The 16,697-nt window shown below is 45.1% G+C and overlaps 2 protein-coding genes across 2 annotated transcripts; both read right to left on the bottom strand.

Annotated features, from left to right (window-relative positions):
• Positions 1–592: 592 nt before the first annotated feature.
• LOC102710422 (methylmalonate-semialdehyde dehydrogenase [acylating], mitochondrial) lies at positions 593–7,252 on the bottom strand. The gene is made up of 19 exons (XM_006658287.3): positions 7,030–7,252; positions 6,839–6,942; positions 6,660–6,734; positions 6,385–6,546; positions 6,205–6,283; positions 5,611–5,765; positions 5,406–5,469; positions 5,173–5,252; positions 4,779–4,844; positions 4,442–4,492; positions 4,189–4,340; positions 4,009–4,099; positions 2,699–2,779; positions 2,539–2,616; positions 1,626–1,661; positions 1,512–1,555; positions 1,337–1,415; positions 937–1,027; positions 593–840 (listed from the first exon to the last, which is right to left on the bottom strand). Exons 1-19 carry the CDS (start codon positions 7,055–7,057, stop codon positions 734–736), a joined length of 1,623 nt encoding a protein of 540 aa, XP_006658350.2. The 5' UTR covers positions 7,058–7,252; the 3' UTR covers positions 593–733.
• Positions 7,253–7,999: 747 nt separating this feature from the next.
• LOC102710137 (probable glycosyltransferase At5g03795) lies at positions 8,000–12,467 on the bottom strand. The gene is made up of 4 exons (XM_040525848.1): positions 11,991–12,467; positions 10,554–10,789; positions 9,651–9,999; positions 8,000–8,933 (listed from the first exon to the last, which is right to left on the bottom strand). Exons 1-4 carry the CDS (start codon positions 12,465–12,467, stop codon positions 8,241–8,243), a joined length of 1,755 nt encoding a protein of 584 aa, XP_040381782.1. The 3' UTR covers positions 8,000–8,240.
• Positions 12,468–16,697: the final 4,230 nt, after the last annotated feature.

Below are 16,697 nucleotides of genomic sequence, written 5' to 3'. Positions count from 1 at the left end.
CAAAGTATGTGTTCATAATCTTGTCCTTGCTAGTTATCCCTCTTTTTTTTTCATAATTTTGTCCTTGCTAGATATCCCTCCTTTTGTGTAAGTTACTCCCACCGTTTTATTTTATGTCACTTGGCATTTTGCTAATTCAAACTTCTATAAGTTTGGTCAAGTTTATAAAAACATACAAAATATTTTTGACAATATATCAATGTATTGCCTACTTAGGCCCCGTTCGTTCCCCACTACTACTAACCCAAATTCTCTCGTTTTTCACGCGTATGCTTTCTAAACTGTTAAATGGTGTGCTTTTACGAAAATTTTCTATACAAAAATTGTTTTAAAAATTTATATAATCTATTTTATTTTTTTATAACTAATAATTAGTTAATCATGGACTAATTATTACTATATTTCCGTGTCGGGTAAACAACCCTTAGCCGAACACGGCCTTACTATGCTAGGTACTACTTTGCTGAAGGTTTAGGGAGCGTTTCAGTAGCCACATATTGTATGAGTGGTTTCATCACCAAACGCAGACGCTTACACATCAATAGATCGATAATCCAATTTAGCAAGCGACTGAAATGATGCATGCAAGGAAAGAGACTTATTAACTAGCTACTTTTATTGCCATGGCATCCCGCGCCTACCCAATTATTGTTCTGTTTCACTTCACATCGGTACATGGGTCTATTTCCAGAGGTGGACAAATAAAAGGAGAACAAATAAGTTGAGTTTCACCTCACTTCTGGGAGGTGGGCATGGAGAGGGAGACGCGCTGAGCCGGCGACTCCTTCCACTGCTGCGTGATCGTCTTGATCTGGGTGAAGAACTGCACGCCCGCCTTGCCTGCAGGCCATGATCGATACAGCTTTGAGCCCAATTGCAATTGCTGAGAAAGGATCGGAGTGAGGTTAGCTTGGCAGTGCTGATAGGGTCTCTTACCGTAGAAATTCAAGTCTCCTGCGAAGGAGGCTTTGCTGCCGGTGAAGGAGAAGAACGGCAGGGGTACGGGAATCGGCACGTTGATGCCCACCTGCAAAGGGGACAACAAATTGTGAACAATGCATCTTGTGCGGGTTAGCTCAGCGTGCGGATAGATATATCAATTGCATGAGTGAGATTTAGTTTCATTCTTCTGCTCCCAGAAAAACACTCCGAGCTGGACTCAGAGCCCTTCCCACCTCATATACATGTTTGAATTTGCCTTAGTTAGCAACCACATAGGATTATTATAGTTATTACTTTAATTCTCATATTTTTCTCCAAAACTGTTATCTGAGACCCTCCCTATCCTAGTTAGCATACATGAAATGTTTGCGTACTGTAAGTGACTATGTGCTACCTGGCCAGCTTCAATGTCTGTTTGAAATTTCCTTGCAGAGACACCAGACGTGGTAAATATGGAAGCTCCATTTCCATACCTGAAACACAGAAACATGGAAAATAAATTCAAAACTATAATGTGCGCTCAGACAGGACTATTTGTACAGTTGAACAAACGAGGGAAAAAGTGCTACTTGTTTCTGTTCACAATTTGGATGGCATCATCTAGGCTCTCGGCCTGTAATGGAGAACATGGTTAGCAGTGTACATCTTTTATGGTGCAGGGCGACGGAAACAACTTTGCATACCTTCATCAAGAGAAGGACTGGACCAAAAATCTCCTCCTGTTTCAAATTTTGTAAGGTCCATTAAAATATAAAAATGTATAAAGCAACTTTTTTAATCTACTTTTTCAAGGACCTGATATTAAGCAGTGAATATTAATCCCCAGAATGTAATTTTTTTCTAGTACTCATCCTATAGATATTAACTTCTTAATCCAACGGCTGCTATCTTTGTACTAATATGATCCAATGGCAAAGAATTTCTAATGAGGTAGGTGGCTTTGTGCATATCTTGCTTTGTAGGATTTAATGCTTCTTAGTGGGTAACAACTATATAGAAAGAATAGATACATGTTACACATCAGGTATTTGTGCCATTTGTGATAGCTTATTGGCAATTAGGAGGCAGAGGAAGAAACAACTCTAGGACAACGAATGAAGGTCAGCCACAGCATTGAGGACGATCTCCTTGATGGGACCAGTTTTTACAAGTTAAAATTGGGGAAACTGAGCAATACTGAAATTTGATTGTGATGCATTTATATGGAAATGCAGCAAGCAGAGTAGCCACTTTACCATTTCCCTATTTTGGGTTGTAAATTGCATTGGTCTCGAGTAAGTATCATAATTCTTTTGAAAAGCATCAGTTAAATATACTACTTCAAAAATAAAAATGCATCCCGTGAGAGCACTTTAATTTGAAAACAATATATCCTTGAATGTGTTCCATGTTTCACTTTTTTAAACACAGATGGCACTAATCCACAAATAGCTTTGCAGGAGGCTAAGAATACAGCCTTGCTTCCATGACTCCTTTTTTCCTTTTTAACTTAACTTTCATGACTCTTTGATAAAGAAATATTAGTGCTCGTTATTTTGACATAAAAATTAGTGCTAGTGCAGAGTTCAAAATGGTAAATGGATCCTAGAATAATACCTTGTAACATTCCATGTCACCTTTAACATCAGCCAGAATTGTTGGACCAACAAAATTACCATTCTCGAAGTTAGGAACCTGAAAATTTTAGCACTATTATGCTCTGTTGCATAAGGATATAGGACAGTTACATGTGTGGAAAAAACTGAATTAAAACTACCAAAATATCTCTCCCATCAAGCAGCAGACGAGCACCATTGTCGGCACCACTTTGGACTAACTTGCAGATACGTTCCTTAGCCTGTTAATAGTAAACTGTTAAATGAGGAGCCATTGAAAAAAAAAATAAAAAGGTAAAAAATGTTATAAATCCAGATTTACGATAAAGTAGCCTCCAAAAAAGGTGGGTGTATCCAAAGTACTAGTTGGAACTTGTAATCAACCAAACCACATAAGGCAATAACATTTCCAGAAATCTATAGAATGCAACAACAGTTTCAGCATAACTAGAAAAACTGAAGCAGCATTTTTGAATTCCAAATACAATTGCATTTGCTAAAATCACTTTATTGTCTGGGCTTCTGAACTAAACTGAGGACAGAAATCAATCTCAAAATAAGAGGTTCATTCATGAAGTAGACAAGATCGAACCCATAGAACCTTACAACTACTTGGCTGCATAATGTTAACACTCTTGAAATCGAGGGATGTTAAGTGCATGTGTGGCGGATTCAAAGTAGAAATCATGGTCATAAAGGACAAAATGTTCATCATCCATCCAACATAATAACCAAAAGAAGCTCACATTAGGATAACTGTAGGTACAAAAGTAGCCTCTAAAGTAGTCAAAGTGTCTATACATGATTAGAAAACCATTTCCTAGTTTTCGAGGGAGCAGAAATCTTGTTCAATGCTACAAGAGGACAGTACAACCAGGATTCGGCTTCATATTTAGGTTACTTGAAATCAAATCAAAAACCATTTCATCGCTAAAAAAGATGATTTAGGCTCTTTTTGTTTCACCTTAGGCTTTTAGCTAACTATTTGGCTTTTGTAGTATAGAGGCCCATGCATTTCATCCCATAAGTTCAAGGGCAGAATCAGAGCTCCTCTTCACAAAATTCAACAAAGGTACACGAATCGAGTTTTTGGCTTATTGGTGCAAATGTGGCTTATGACTCAAAGAAATACTGAATTGAAAAGCTGAGTGCTTTTTGGGCGTTATGCTCGTTAGGTTATAAGCTGGCTAATATGCCCAAACAAACAAGGCTAGATCCAATTTCAAGAACATGAAATGGGCAATCTATCTGAAGGTCTAAAATGGTGAGGCTTCTGTTTCGCCACCAGTTAACTTTTAAAGATATATGAAGTTCAAATTGTACCACCAAGAGAAATATTCCTTTATATTGGAAGTTAATACATTCTTTTCTGAAAGAAAAAAGTCAGCCCATGTGGAGACAGTCCCTGAAGTTAGTACCACTATTGTCCCCCAAGCAGGAAAATGCAAATAGCATGTGTCCAGAAGTAAACCTGTTTGCTGATCACTGGACCAAGGTCAGCATCACTAGCCATTCCTGAATTAACAACAAGGCTGCTTGCCCGTTTGACTAGTTCATCCTCCCTACAACAAGATAATGGTTATTTTCTACTCCAATAGTAATGTCAGGTATTAACCTGAAGAAATGTCTAACAAACAGGACAGAACTATACCATGGCTCTGAACCTCCAACAAAAACAGCAGTGCTCAATGCCATACACCTTTGCCCAGCAGCACCAAAACCAGCAGCAATAAGGGCATTCAATGTGGCATCTCGGTCAGCATCAGGAAGGATAATGGCATGATTCTTTGCACCCATATTAGACTGTAAATAAACAAAATAATTTTTGGAGGCTTACAACACAAAAGGCAGAAATTGTTTTTAGAAAAGGTTCTGCAGAATGTCAGGAACAGATGCAAACTAACCTGAACACGCTTCCCTTTTGCAGATGCTCTAGAATATATGTGCATACCAGCCTGAAAGAGATAGATATCATAATTATATCATCTGCTGAAAGAAGGCTAGCTTTGAGGGAAAAAAGGGTACAGAAAGATGCTGGTATCATGCATGAAATACAAGATTGAAAAGATCTGTAACATATAGAAGCTTGTGAGAATGCGTTGGCCTAGTTGATGGCCCAAAGACTGAAACAGCATAGGATGTAGACCAGATTGGCAAATATTATGCAGAGCAGAATATCTGAGATGATTGACGTAAAAGTGTACCACAACTTAAGAAATAGAGATTATTGAATCCCCTTACTGTATTGGAACCAACAAAGGAAACTGCCTTAATGTCCTCGTCATCGCAAATATTGTTGACAACCTCCTGAAATAAGGTAAAATCAGAACATAGAAGCAACACAAGAACAGATTCATGAATGTTTAGCAGCACAGAACAATATCATATAGCCATGAAGACCAAACAGTCCCTACAAAAGTAAGAAAGGTTACAGTTAAGTTTCAAGGAAATTTGTTTTGCTAGTGTTACAAGGAAGGGAAGTATTGTGCCACATCAACCAGAAAATACCAATCATCAAATATTCATTTGTGTTGTGGCAACAGTAGGCCCCAACAGTGCACAACAAACTAATTAATCTAGTATCCAGCCCAAAAATTGGAAAATAAAGGAAGAGGAGTCAGAAAGGATGCCATACATGGGTACCATGAACAATGTTCAGCACACCCTTTGGTAAACCAGCCTCCATTGCTAGCTCCGCAAGCATCATAGCAGCCCCTGAAGTACTAACAAATAATTACAAAGAATAGTATTGATGATAATATCACTATCTCGGTAAGCATTCCACCATATATTTTTCTGGTTTTAGCTTTTGACAGCGAAAAAATTGTAGTGAAAAACTTGTAAAAGTATGATGATAAAGCAAAGCACCTGGATCTTTTTCTGATGGCTTTAGAACGAAAGTATTGCCGCAAGTGACTGCTATTGGGAACATCTGCAGCCAAAGAGACAAATGAAACAACTGAAATGATAATCATGTCCTATTGACTAAAGTGAGATGCATTGCATGGTATACTGATAATTGTGCTAAGAGTTGTAAGAACAAAATTTGATGTTAAGAAGTTAAACTGCATACCCATAGGGGAATCATAGCTGGAAAATTGAAAGGACATATTCCAGCACACACACCAAGTGGCTCCCTAATGCTAAAGGTGTCGATCCCGTTAGAAACATTAGATACATATTCACCCATCTGTAGTGTCCCCATTCCACAAGCATGTTCCACCACCTCTGCAAGATCAAGAGTAAATCAAATCTTGTAACTAACAGTCAAGCCAAAGAAAACATAACATTTCATTGAAATAAGAACAAATTAGGGGTAGACTGCTTGTGGGCTACAAGGAAATAATAGTAGTCAAACTGGCAAGTTGTGCAACCTGGAGGATATTTGGAATAGAGAATCATGTTTTTACTGCATTCATAACGATAACCTGCCCTGCTATTACCAAGATCATCCAGGACCTGTGGTTGGTAAATGTTTTCGCCGGGATGGCCAAAAGGAGGCCGCCCAACTGTGGTTGGTAAATGTTATACATATAGTAGAATTACCTATTCTAATCGAAAAGTAGATTCAGAAAACTTATGGAGTACTCGTAGATTTGAAATGTTGAGGTTATCACTATCTAATCAAAGCAGTGAATCCAAGTACTATAATGGTCTGAAAACCAACCTAGCCCACGGAATACATCTCCCCAAGCATCCTTCAGCGTCTTCCCCTGTTCGGTTGTAATGTTCTCTGCCAGCTTATCCTGTCATCACCAAAGACGACGATCACAATTTCATGAGCCACCCTATAGCATTAACAGAAGCTTCTCCGATTCCTCCCGAAGCTTCTCCGACTACTCATTACCATATTGGCCCGGATGAGCTCCTGGTACTTGAACATGATGCGCTGCCGCGTGGTGACTGGCGTGTTGCGCCACCCAGGGAAGGCGGTCCTGGCGGCGTCCACGGCGGCCTTGAACTCGTCGGAGGTGGTGAGGGGGATCCGCGACACGACTTCCTGCGTCGCCTGCTCACATCCAGAGAGAGTTATGGTCGCATGTCCACAGCTGACAGCTCCCGATTGATCAGCTCACGATTGCTCACATCCAACTCAAAAATCGATCGATCAGGGAGGCTTACCGGGTTGGTGACGTCGACGTGCTCGTCGGCCCGCGACTCGACGAACTCCCCGCCGATGAGGAGGCGGACCTTAGGCTGCGCAGGAGGGAGGGAGGGAGAGACCAGTCAGCCGTACGGACGACGAGCGCAACCCGCGCGGTGTCACGCAGATGGTGAATGGAAGAGTAGCGGGTGCGTACCGGAGACGACGAGGCGCTGTCAGATAGCCACGAGGCGGAGGCGGAGGCGGAGGCGGCGGCGGTGGAGAGCGGCGCGGCCATCGGCGGCCGGCGGACGCCGGAGGCTGCGCGTGGGAGGCCGAGAAAGCGTCAACGGAGCCGGAACGGCGAGGCAGGGCGAGGCAGGTAGGAGGAGGACCGGGGCGACCTACCTGAGCGGAGGAGGGCGGCGCGCAGCATCGGTCGCCGACGGCGGGTGGCGCGTGCTCCGGTTGTTCGGGGGTGGTTGGATTGGGGAGCGGAGGAGGGGAGTGGAGTGGAGCGGAGCGGAGCGGGAGAGGCTGGCTGATGCTGACCTGTGCAGTGACGCGTCCTATTTGTACCCCCTCGCGCCGGCGCCGGCGGGCCCCACCGGAGGAGGAGGAGGCGGCGGCGGCGGCAGCGGCGAGCTCGTGCCTATCGGAACAAACAACCGGTGCTGGCCTGGGCCTGACGTGGCAGGTGAGGCCCACGCCAGCACAGCACGTGGGCCGCGCGGATGAGTCTCCTACGCAGGTCACTGACAGGTGGCTAGGAAGAAATGGGGCCCACGTGTCAGCCATTGAAAATAATTTAGAGGACATGTTTCCAGGCGGCGCGCCTGTCAAGTTGGCGTCAACTGCTCTGTGTCCTGTTGACCTGTTCCGAGCGAACATCTCAGCCGTCCATCAAATTTTAGAGTTTCTTTAAAACTCGTGAAAGCATTCTCTGGTGTTTAATCATACACTGTTGTATAGAACTCATTGTACTTTTTATTGGAGAAAGGAGATCGTCTGACGTAAAAGTTAGAGGGATTCCGTAGCTAATACGTAGTCCCATAAAGTGAGGCCCACATGTCCACAATCATCTCTCTGACTATATATATATATATATATCTTCATATAATTGTGGCTTAAAAAAAATTGAGACGATTAGACTTATCCGATACTTCCTGCAATTCAACTATACACAACCACTCTACCAACATTTTGTTTTTAACCAGTGCGCTGTATCATTTAGTACAACTAATAATGAACATGCTTATAGATAAAAGAAACGGTTTTCTTTAAAAAAACACTTTATTTTCATTGTTACTTTTTAGATGCAATGGCTTTTGCATGACGTATGATAGAGAAAAGAACAGACAACTCTGATACTCTGATTTTAAGTAGAAGAGGAATACAAACTCAAAGTTTGTCCAAGCGATCAAAATTTACACATTTGCAAAGAGGAAGTGATCAAAATTTACACATTTGCAAAGAAGAAGAAGAGATGAAAATGTACACATCAAATTGCATCAAACGAGCCCTTCACAGGACGTAGAAAACCAAGAAGCAAGCAAGCAAATCGACGCGTGAGCCACCGACGGATCCCATCCCACCGCGGTGGTCGTCATCGTCTCCGTTCACGCCGGCGGCGCGACGACCCTGACGTTGAGCCTCCTGAGCCAGACGGAGTGGAGGATCATGTGGAACACGTCGAACCGCCGCGGCGCGCCGTCGCTGACCATGAAGTGGCGGCGCACGGCCCTCACCCGCCGCTGCATCCGTATGTACTGCCGCGGCGACACGGCGGCGAGGATCTCCTTCAGCCGCGGGATGTCCCCCACCGCGACGCGCACCGAGAACGCCGGCCAGTTGAGCACGTCGGCGAACGGCAGCGCGTAGTCGTCGCCGATCACCACGGGGACGCACTCCAGGTAGATGGCCTCCACCACCCGGGGGCTCGCCACCTCGTACCCGCTCGGGCACAGGCAGAACCTGCTCCGCCGCATCATGTCCGTGTACGACGACGCCCCGCCGCGGCGGCCGGGGAGGTACTCGCTCACCTGCACGTCGGCGTCCTGCCCCCTGCCCCAGTGCTTCAGCAGCAGCGGCCGGACGGGGCCGTGGTCGCCGCCGCCGGCGAAGAAGGCGAGGATCGGCCGCCGCGACGCCGACGGCCCGCCCACCTGGCCGCCCACGGCGTCGCTCCGCAGGTTGATCTCCGGCAGGGAGACGTCCCTCGACGGGTCGAACCCCTCCGACGTGTTGGCGTTGCAGAGCACCCTGATGGAGTTGGAGAAGAGATGGACATTCGCCGCCGACACGTACGGCCCCTGGGCACAAAATCAGCGATTATATGATGACATATTTGCAAACAAAAAATAATTTAGGAATAAAACCAACAATTATCTGAATATTTCTTAGTGATCTAAAAGTTAATACCAAAAACACATTTTGGTAAAAAAAAACTCTAAAATTAACTCTAATTATAAGCATAAGTAAAAGAAAAATATGGAGGTAATGCATATGTGTCGTCAAAGATAATATTTAAGGAAAGTTGTTGGATTCATGTTCGAATGTACTTTTGTACTAGTTATTATGATTTTGTAACCGTAGACAGAATAATGTTAGAGAAATATACTGTCAAAGCTTGTTTTTAAACAATCAAACTTTGCACCATATTTCTGGATGGAGTTAGTACATCCTTTTTATATAAAGAAGGATTAAATATGATACTACCCAGTGTGCATTATATTCCTTCAAATGGCAAGTCAGTTGATTTTCCTTGCATACGCAAATACTTTTGACAAACTCATTAAGCACTACAAAATTATAACCAGGTTTTCCAAAACCGATAATACGCTAGCCGCGAAACCACGGTTACCGTTACATAAAACCGTCAAAAACCACGATAATCGTGCTCTGCCGGACGACGGTTTCAAACGCCTCGGCGATAATACAAACCCCGGACGACGGTTTCAAAGACCTCGGCGATAACGCAAACCCTGACTACAACGGTCTATTGCTAGTTCAAAGTAGTAGTTGCTTACCCAGTCATGGCAGGAGAGCATGAAGTGGTCCGCCCCAAGGCTGCGGTTCCAGTGCGGGTGCCTGGCCGCCACCACGTCGATGTAGTCCGAGACGGTCCGCCGCAGCGGCGCCATGTCGCGCGAGCGGGGCTCGTAGATCGTCTTCACCATCTTGACGACGCTGAACGGGAGGAAGAAGGCGTGCGCCTCGCCGGCGTCCCTCGTGCGCATCCGGCTCTCCGCCTCCATCGCGTAGATGAACCTCCCCTCCGTCGAGTAGATGCTGCGGCACGGCCCGTCGTGGAACACCGGCGGCTCGCCTTCCTCGTACACGTACACCTTGAACAGCTTCTCCATCTCCAGGTAGCTCCTGCCAGATAAATGGAACAACAGATTAAGCTCCCTCTCATTCTTGAGAAGGTACTGAGAAGGTACTAGGAGGTACGACCTCTATTATTTTCTATATAAAATTTAGTATCTCCTAGTATCTAAGATACTAGAAAGGAACGGTTTTTAAAAATAAGAAGCTACTTATTTTTCTCTTCTGATTTTTCTAGAACCTGTGGTTTTTGCGTGACATAGCGTTGAAAGAGGATGAACAACTTCATTATTTTTAAGTAGCAGAGATAAGATAAAATTCGAATTTTAAAACATAAATTTAGAGGTGATTTTGGAGTTCTTTCAGTGTAGTTTATTTTCCATCATTTGTTTTTAGATGGCCATAAATTATATTTTAATCGTTAATAAATCATATCACTTAATTCTTGTAAAAGCAACAAAAAAAATGGCCACCTAAGTTCAGAACCACTGGACCAGTGGCATTCCAAGTGTCAATTAAACATGATTTCACCCAGAAGAATTACATGGCTCGTCACTTCACACAAGTGAGAGCAATGAGATGAACTAGAGAGAGTCATTGGGTACCTGTGAAATGCATAGGCATTTCTGTAGATTGGCCCAACTGGCACATAATCTTTGTCAGGCAATGGGGGCAGTTTCTCCTTGTTCTTGATGGCTTCCCTTATCGCTGCCCGAGCTTTCGCAAGACCGAGTTCTAATCGCTCTAATTTTGCATCCCTTCTTCTCTGCACTTGCGGCGTTACCTGAATGATATTATCGTCTGCACTACCAGCAGCAGCAGCATCACCAACACCCCATTCCTGCCACACAAAATTCGTTTCAAAAGGCATCAGAATAGGAATGGCAAGCTCACATTTTTCTTCAGATAAAACACTCTGGCAATTCTGTCCATGCAAAGTTTTGCTTGTTTGGTCTGTAAATTCGAGAGGCCTACGGTAATTAATTGTGTTTCCAATTCTCAGAGCATGATCAACAGATGCCCAAAAACTGTGTATCAAAATTGTGTTTATATAACTTCTAATTATATTTTAAGACATGAATATATTACTTTTAGGGCAACTTTTAGAGATAGCTTTTCACCATCAAATCCAAAATTTTGAAAATAAAAATCATATTGGGCATTTGTTGGTGATGCTCTTAAGTTTAGGGTGTGTAACAGGTCCAATCTTCTGTGGTCCCCTCTTAACCTGAAAGTAGGGAAGATCCAAAACTTTCTGCACACATGTCAAGCCATGAGAATGAGTGAGAATGAAGAATATGTCTTCCTTGATCCTTAATCTTTTCTCTGTGCCAAGATAAGAACATCTCGGTTGTCTTTTCCTCTCTCACCAAATAAAGAATGTCTTGTTTTCCTTAGTGCTAATATATCCGATTTTACAAATGGAACTGTTAATTAATTTACCCCCTTGGAAAAATAAAAGACAGTGTACCTATTTGGAAAAGTCAACATTTATACTTTTTGACTAATAATTAACAACATACTACATGTTTAGTGGCATATATATACCAATGAATTCATATTTGGAAATACATCCTGCATCAGCTTAATTTCGTATTTGTTGATTATATATATTATGAATAAAGAAATTAATGTCGTGGTCAAAGTCTCAACAGAGGTCTTATCAACTATCTAGAGCAGAAATTGACCGGTGCTACCTGCTACAGGACAAAATGCCAAAATGGGTATAATTAACTGCACTTCCATCAATTGTGTGAGCGAACTTGGCATCCTCACATTAACTGATTACCCAAAATTTAATCAAAAAAATGTGTAAGCGGTAAGTTTGCATGCAAAACCAAACATATGTGCTCAAATTAAAGGAATTAATAACACATAAATAAAGCCTAAAAATCATTAAAAAAAAGAAGGAAATAACATTCGCGGTTGCATGGTTTTTTTTCAGATTATTAGCACAGAATAACGAAACCAAAATAGAGTATTACGAAAACACGTAGAAAATGGAAATGGCCGTGTTAATTCAGGACAAAGCTTACCAGAGCCGGGGCTGGCGCCGGCGCCGGCGCCATTGTAGGTTCCGCCGCCGCCGGCGCGACGGCCACACGGGACGGCGACACGACGTCGCCGGAGATAGAGCTGACGATCAACGCCGGCGCCGCCGATGCCGTACCATCAACGCCGCCGCCTCCCTGGAACAGCACCTCCTTGCTCGTGCTGTTCCTGCCACGACGAGCGCCACCGCCGAAGCTACTAGAGGTGACCAGGAGGTGCTCACCGCCGCCGCCGCCGCCATTGCCGCCCCAACCACCACCACTCGGCTGACGCAAGGAGGCAGCAGAGCCAGCTGGAGCAGCCGAGGTAGAAAGCAAGAACCAGGAAGCTTGTGCCCTGGGATCCACGGAAACCACCGCCAAGATCACCAACGCCACAAGCATAACGCACGCTGCCGCACACGACGTGCCCCTGCGGCCATGGCCATGCAAGCAAGGCAACCAGGAGAAGGCGCTGCCTGATCCCATGGTGTTTTCTCGGTGATGTCAAGGCAAGGCAACAAGAAGGATCACCTCCATGGCAAGGCAAGCCAAGCTAGCTTTGCTCTTGCTGCCCTGGTGGTTTGGTCTATCTAGAGCTCTAGACGATCGCGGCGACACCTGCAAGGTCTAGCACATGTGCTTGCTGCCCGGCCGCACGAGGATGGAATTGGATCGAGGTTGCCATGGAGGAGAAGAAAAGGATGTGTGTGCGAGCTGCATTTGCTGATGACGATGACGACGGCGATGGAAGAAGAGCATGGGATCGTGTTAGCGAGAAGCTTGGATGGGTCCCGCCTGATATGGGTGAGCTCAACAGTAGTATATTTTAAGGTTCGGCTCGGTCATTAACTCATTATGGAAGATTTTGCAGTTAGGTCCATAGATCTATTTTATTTTTGTTCCAGCCCCTTAATTGTTTTTTCTCCCTAAACTTAAAAAGATCTCCTACGTATTACTCCGTACTTTTTTTCACTGAGCTGAAGAAAAATCGAAATCCAAATGCCCGTATGTATGCAGTCTATCAGTCTATGTGTAATAGGAATTGCATGTATGCAGAGAGTTAGTTTAACGACTGCTCGAATTATGAGTTCAATTTAGGAGGTCATTTTTTCGGTTTTTTCATAGAAAAAATAAAATGGCTTATTTGTAAAAAAAATATGTGAGTAAAACTTTTTACGTACGTGCTCTTAGCAATCTGAAAGTCAAAGCTAAAAAGTAAATTATGATAAAAAAATTCAAATCAACTCTAAATTTGAGATTAAAAATTTAAATTTTGCTTATACATACATATAAATGAAAAGATAAAGGTGTTATAATCTATTGCCGCTAAACGAACAGCCACTATGTTAATGCATTCAAGGCTTATATGCATAGACTACAAACACTACATTTATACTAATATACTAATAGTCATAATTTTAGGTCGTGCCACGATAACCACTATGCTATTTCACATTTTTTAAAGAAAAATAATTATAAGCAAATTATGTATAAGATACATCACAATTACACTATATTTATTATGTAAAAATAATGTTAATGTATTTTTAGAAAAAAATATCACTTATAATATATATGTAGCCTTTTTTTGATAGAATGCTTTAGCCTTTTGGATGGAGGCAGAGATAATCACAAAGATAAGAGTGGAGAGGCCCTTCATTAGAAAGTGAGAGGAAACCGAGGGGTCTATCTGGAAGAAGCCGAGTGTTCGCCACGATGCATCATCAATCTTGAGGCGAGATCTTGGAGCGTTGGCTCCCCCGGCCCCCAGCGCAGCCGTGCGGGCGAAGACAACTGACGGAGGGCGGAGGGACGGAGGGAATCAAGGGGGCAGACGCATCGCGTCGCCGCCGGCGCCACCGCGCGTCGAGATTCGGGCCGCCGCTCTATCGGATGCGGCCGGCCGACGGCTGGGAATGGTGGCGGTGAGTCGGACGCCGTGGGGGACAGCACGTGGCGGCGGCGGGGGCGACGCGTGGGACGACGGCCTTCGAATCAATGCGCGGCCAACGGCGCCTCTGGCTACCCATCTCGGAGTTACGCGGGAGCAGAAGAAAAATGATTAAGGGGTCGTTTAGTTTGCAAATTTTTTTAAAAAACATTCCATCAAACTTTTAACACATATTTAAAGTATTAAATGTAGTCTAATTCAAAATAAATTTTAGATTCTACCTGAAAACCGCGAGACGAATCTTTTGAGTCTAATTAATCCGTCATTAGCATATGTTGGTCACTGTAGCACTATAGCTAATCATGCACTAATTAGTCTTAAAAAATTCGTCTCGCGATTTCTTACATAACTGTGCAATTAATTTTTTAGTTTATCTATATTTAATACTTTATTTAGATGTCTAAAAATTCGATGTGATGTTTTTGGAGAAACATTTTGGGAACTAAACAAGGCCTAAGCTAACTGTTTGTTCAATGCTCAGAGCAGCAGGTACGATAGCAGGCTATAAGCCAACTATAAACATATTTTAAAATATAAGAAAGAAGAGAAAAGAATAGTAAACTATTAACTTATATTAACTTATAGTCGATTGTAGCATGGACTTTAAGATATAATGTGTGTATGATATATGAGACCATATATTAATGTTTCGTAGGTAACTATTATATAAATTGGAACTATAGATGAGGCTATACTATTGAACTTGCTCTAATAGTACTACATCCAACTACTGGTTTTAATTTATCTATAGTCAATCTAATAGTCTCTCACCTATCATATACATATTATATGTTAGAGTACGTGCTGCAGCTGGCTATAAATCTATAGCTCTCTTTCTCTCTCATCTTATATTTATAAGTGGCTTATAGTATGCAATTGTACCTGCTCCTATGCTCTCGTACTACTTGACATCCCATTCACGAGGATCACGCCAAGGATTTTTATTTTTATTTTTTACAAGGTCGACATTTACGAGTTATGGGCTTATGGCGATGATGTGGTAAGATATCTTATTTAAACTTGAAGAGAAAAATATATTTCAAAGCATGTTTAATCCATCCTTTGTGAAGTTAAAGAATCAATCACACAATTTAGGTTTACACTTGAGGCCACCTTTTTTTATCCAGGTTTCACTTTGAATTATCTTTTAAACCTATCTTTTTTTCAAACTTTGGACTTGATAAATTTGTCGTTAATGTTGCATATGGAATGTCACACCCGGAGTTTCGTCCTAAGCCTAAATTGTAAAAAGAAATCCGTAAATTAACAATTGGCTTAATTAACTCAGAAAAAATCCCTCTAAAAGGAATTAATTCACTTAAATCGAGGCTCGCAAATCGACTAACAGGATTTAAATTCAAATTGCAGAAGTATAAAATTCAGCCAAACAAATTAATTTAAAACTCGGCAAAAGTGGGGTTTTCCTTTTTCCCTCCTTTTTCCTTTCTTTTTCCCTTCCTTCTCAAATTGGGCTGAAGTCCAATTTTCCTCCCTCTCTCTTTTTTCTTTTTCTTTTTCTTTTTCTTTTTCTTTTCCTTCCCGGGCCGGCCCAGCCGAGCCGGCCCATCCTCCTCCCCGGCCGGCCCAGCCGACCGGCCTCCCTCCGCCCGCCGCGCGCGCCCCCGCCTGGGCCGCGGTTTCGGCCCAGCTCGCCCGCTCGCTCGTCGCCCGCACCGCGAAGTCCATCGCCGCTCCCTCCCCTCTCGCGCCACTGACAGGTGGGGCCCACCTGTCAGTGACCGTTTCGGCCGCCCGCTCGCCCGCGCCCGCGCCGGCCGAGTCCGAGTCGCCGCTGCGCCGCAACCGCCGCCGCCGCAACGGCCGCCGCCGAGACCGCGTCGTCGCCGACTCGGTCTCCAACCTCCGCCCGCCCTAGTCGGTCGCCGCCACCCTATAAATCCCCTCCGCCGCCGCGCCGTCGCTCGTTTTCCATCGTCGCTCAAGTCGCCGCCGCGCTGCCGCCGTTCTCCGCCGCCGCGCAATCTCGCCACCAGTCACCGGTCGTCGCCGCCTAGCCGCGTCACCACCTCCGTCTCTCTGTCGCCGACTTGTTGCCGCCCTCGCCGTCACCAGGGAACCTCCTCGGCGCCGCGCGTTCCCTCGTCGCCCGGCCGCCGCCGCGTCTCGCCCGTCGCCGCCGCCGATCGATCTCCGCCGCCACCGCCGATCTCCCGCTCCCGCCCGCGTCGCCACCTTCGCCTCGGTCTCGCCGACCCGTCCGCGCCCTCGCCGCCGCCGGTGAGCCTCCGCACCCTCCTCCCCTCTTTCTCCCCCTTTCCGGCCGACCGCCGCCGAGTCGCGCGCCGTCGCCGGACGAGGCCGAAGCCCGCCGCTCTCGCCGGTCACCGTGGTCGTCGTCGCCTCCGCGTCGCCGACGTCTGGCCGCCGTCCCTTGCGCCCGCGCGTGCCGCGCCGTCGCCGCTCGCCAGTCGCCGTCGCCGCTGTCCTTCCACCGTCGCCGTACATCGCCGCCCCAGCCGTCGTCGCCGTCGCGCCGTCGCCGCTCGCCGGTCGTCGCCGTCGCGCCGTCCGCCCGAGCCGCGCTCTGCGCCTCGCTCCTCTCTGTCCTCTCTCGCTGACGAGTGGGACCCACTCGTCAGTCGCTCCCCGCGCCCGCCTCCTCTCTCTCCTCCCGGGCCCAGCTGTCAGCGCCTCTCTCCCTCTCTCTCTCACCGACAGGTGGTCCCCACCTGTCAGCCGTCAGCTTCCTCTCTCCTCGCTGACGTCAGCAGCCTCATTAATTGCGCAATAATTGATTTAGGACT

The sequence above is a fragment of the Oryza brachyantha genome, chromosome 7, assembly GCF_000231095.2.
Source record: "Oryza brachyantha chromosome 7, ObraRS2, whole genome shotgun sequence".
NCBI lineage: Eukaryota > Viridiplantae > Streptophyta > Magnoliopsida > Poales > Poaceae > Oryza > Oryza brachyantha.
Note: the sequence above shows the minus strand (reverse complement) of the source record. Positions and strands in the feature narration are given on the sequence as shown.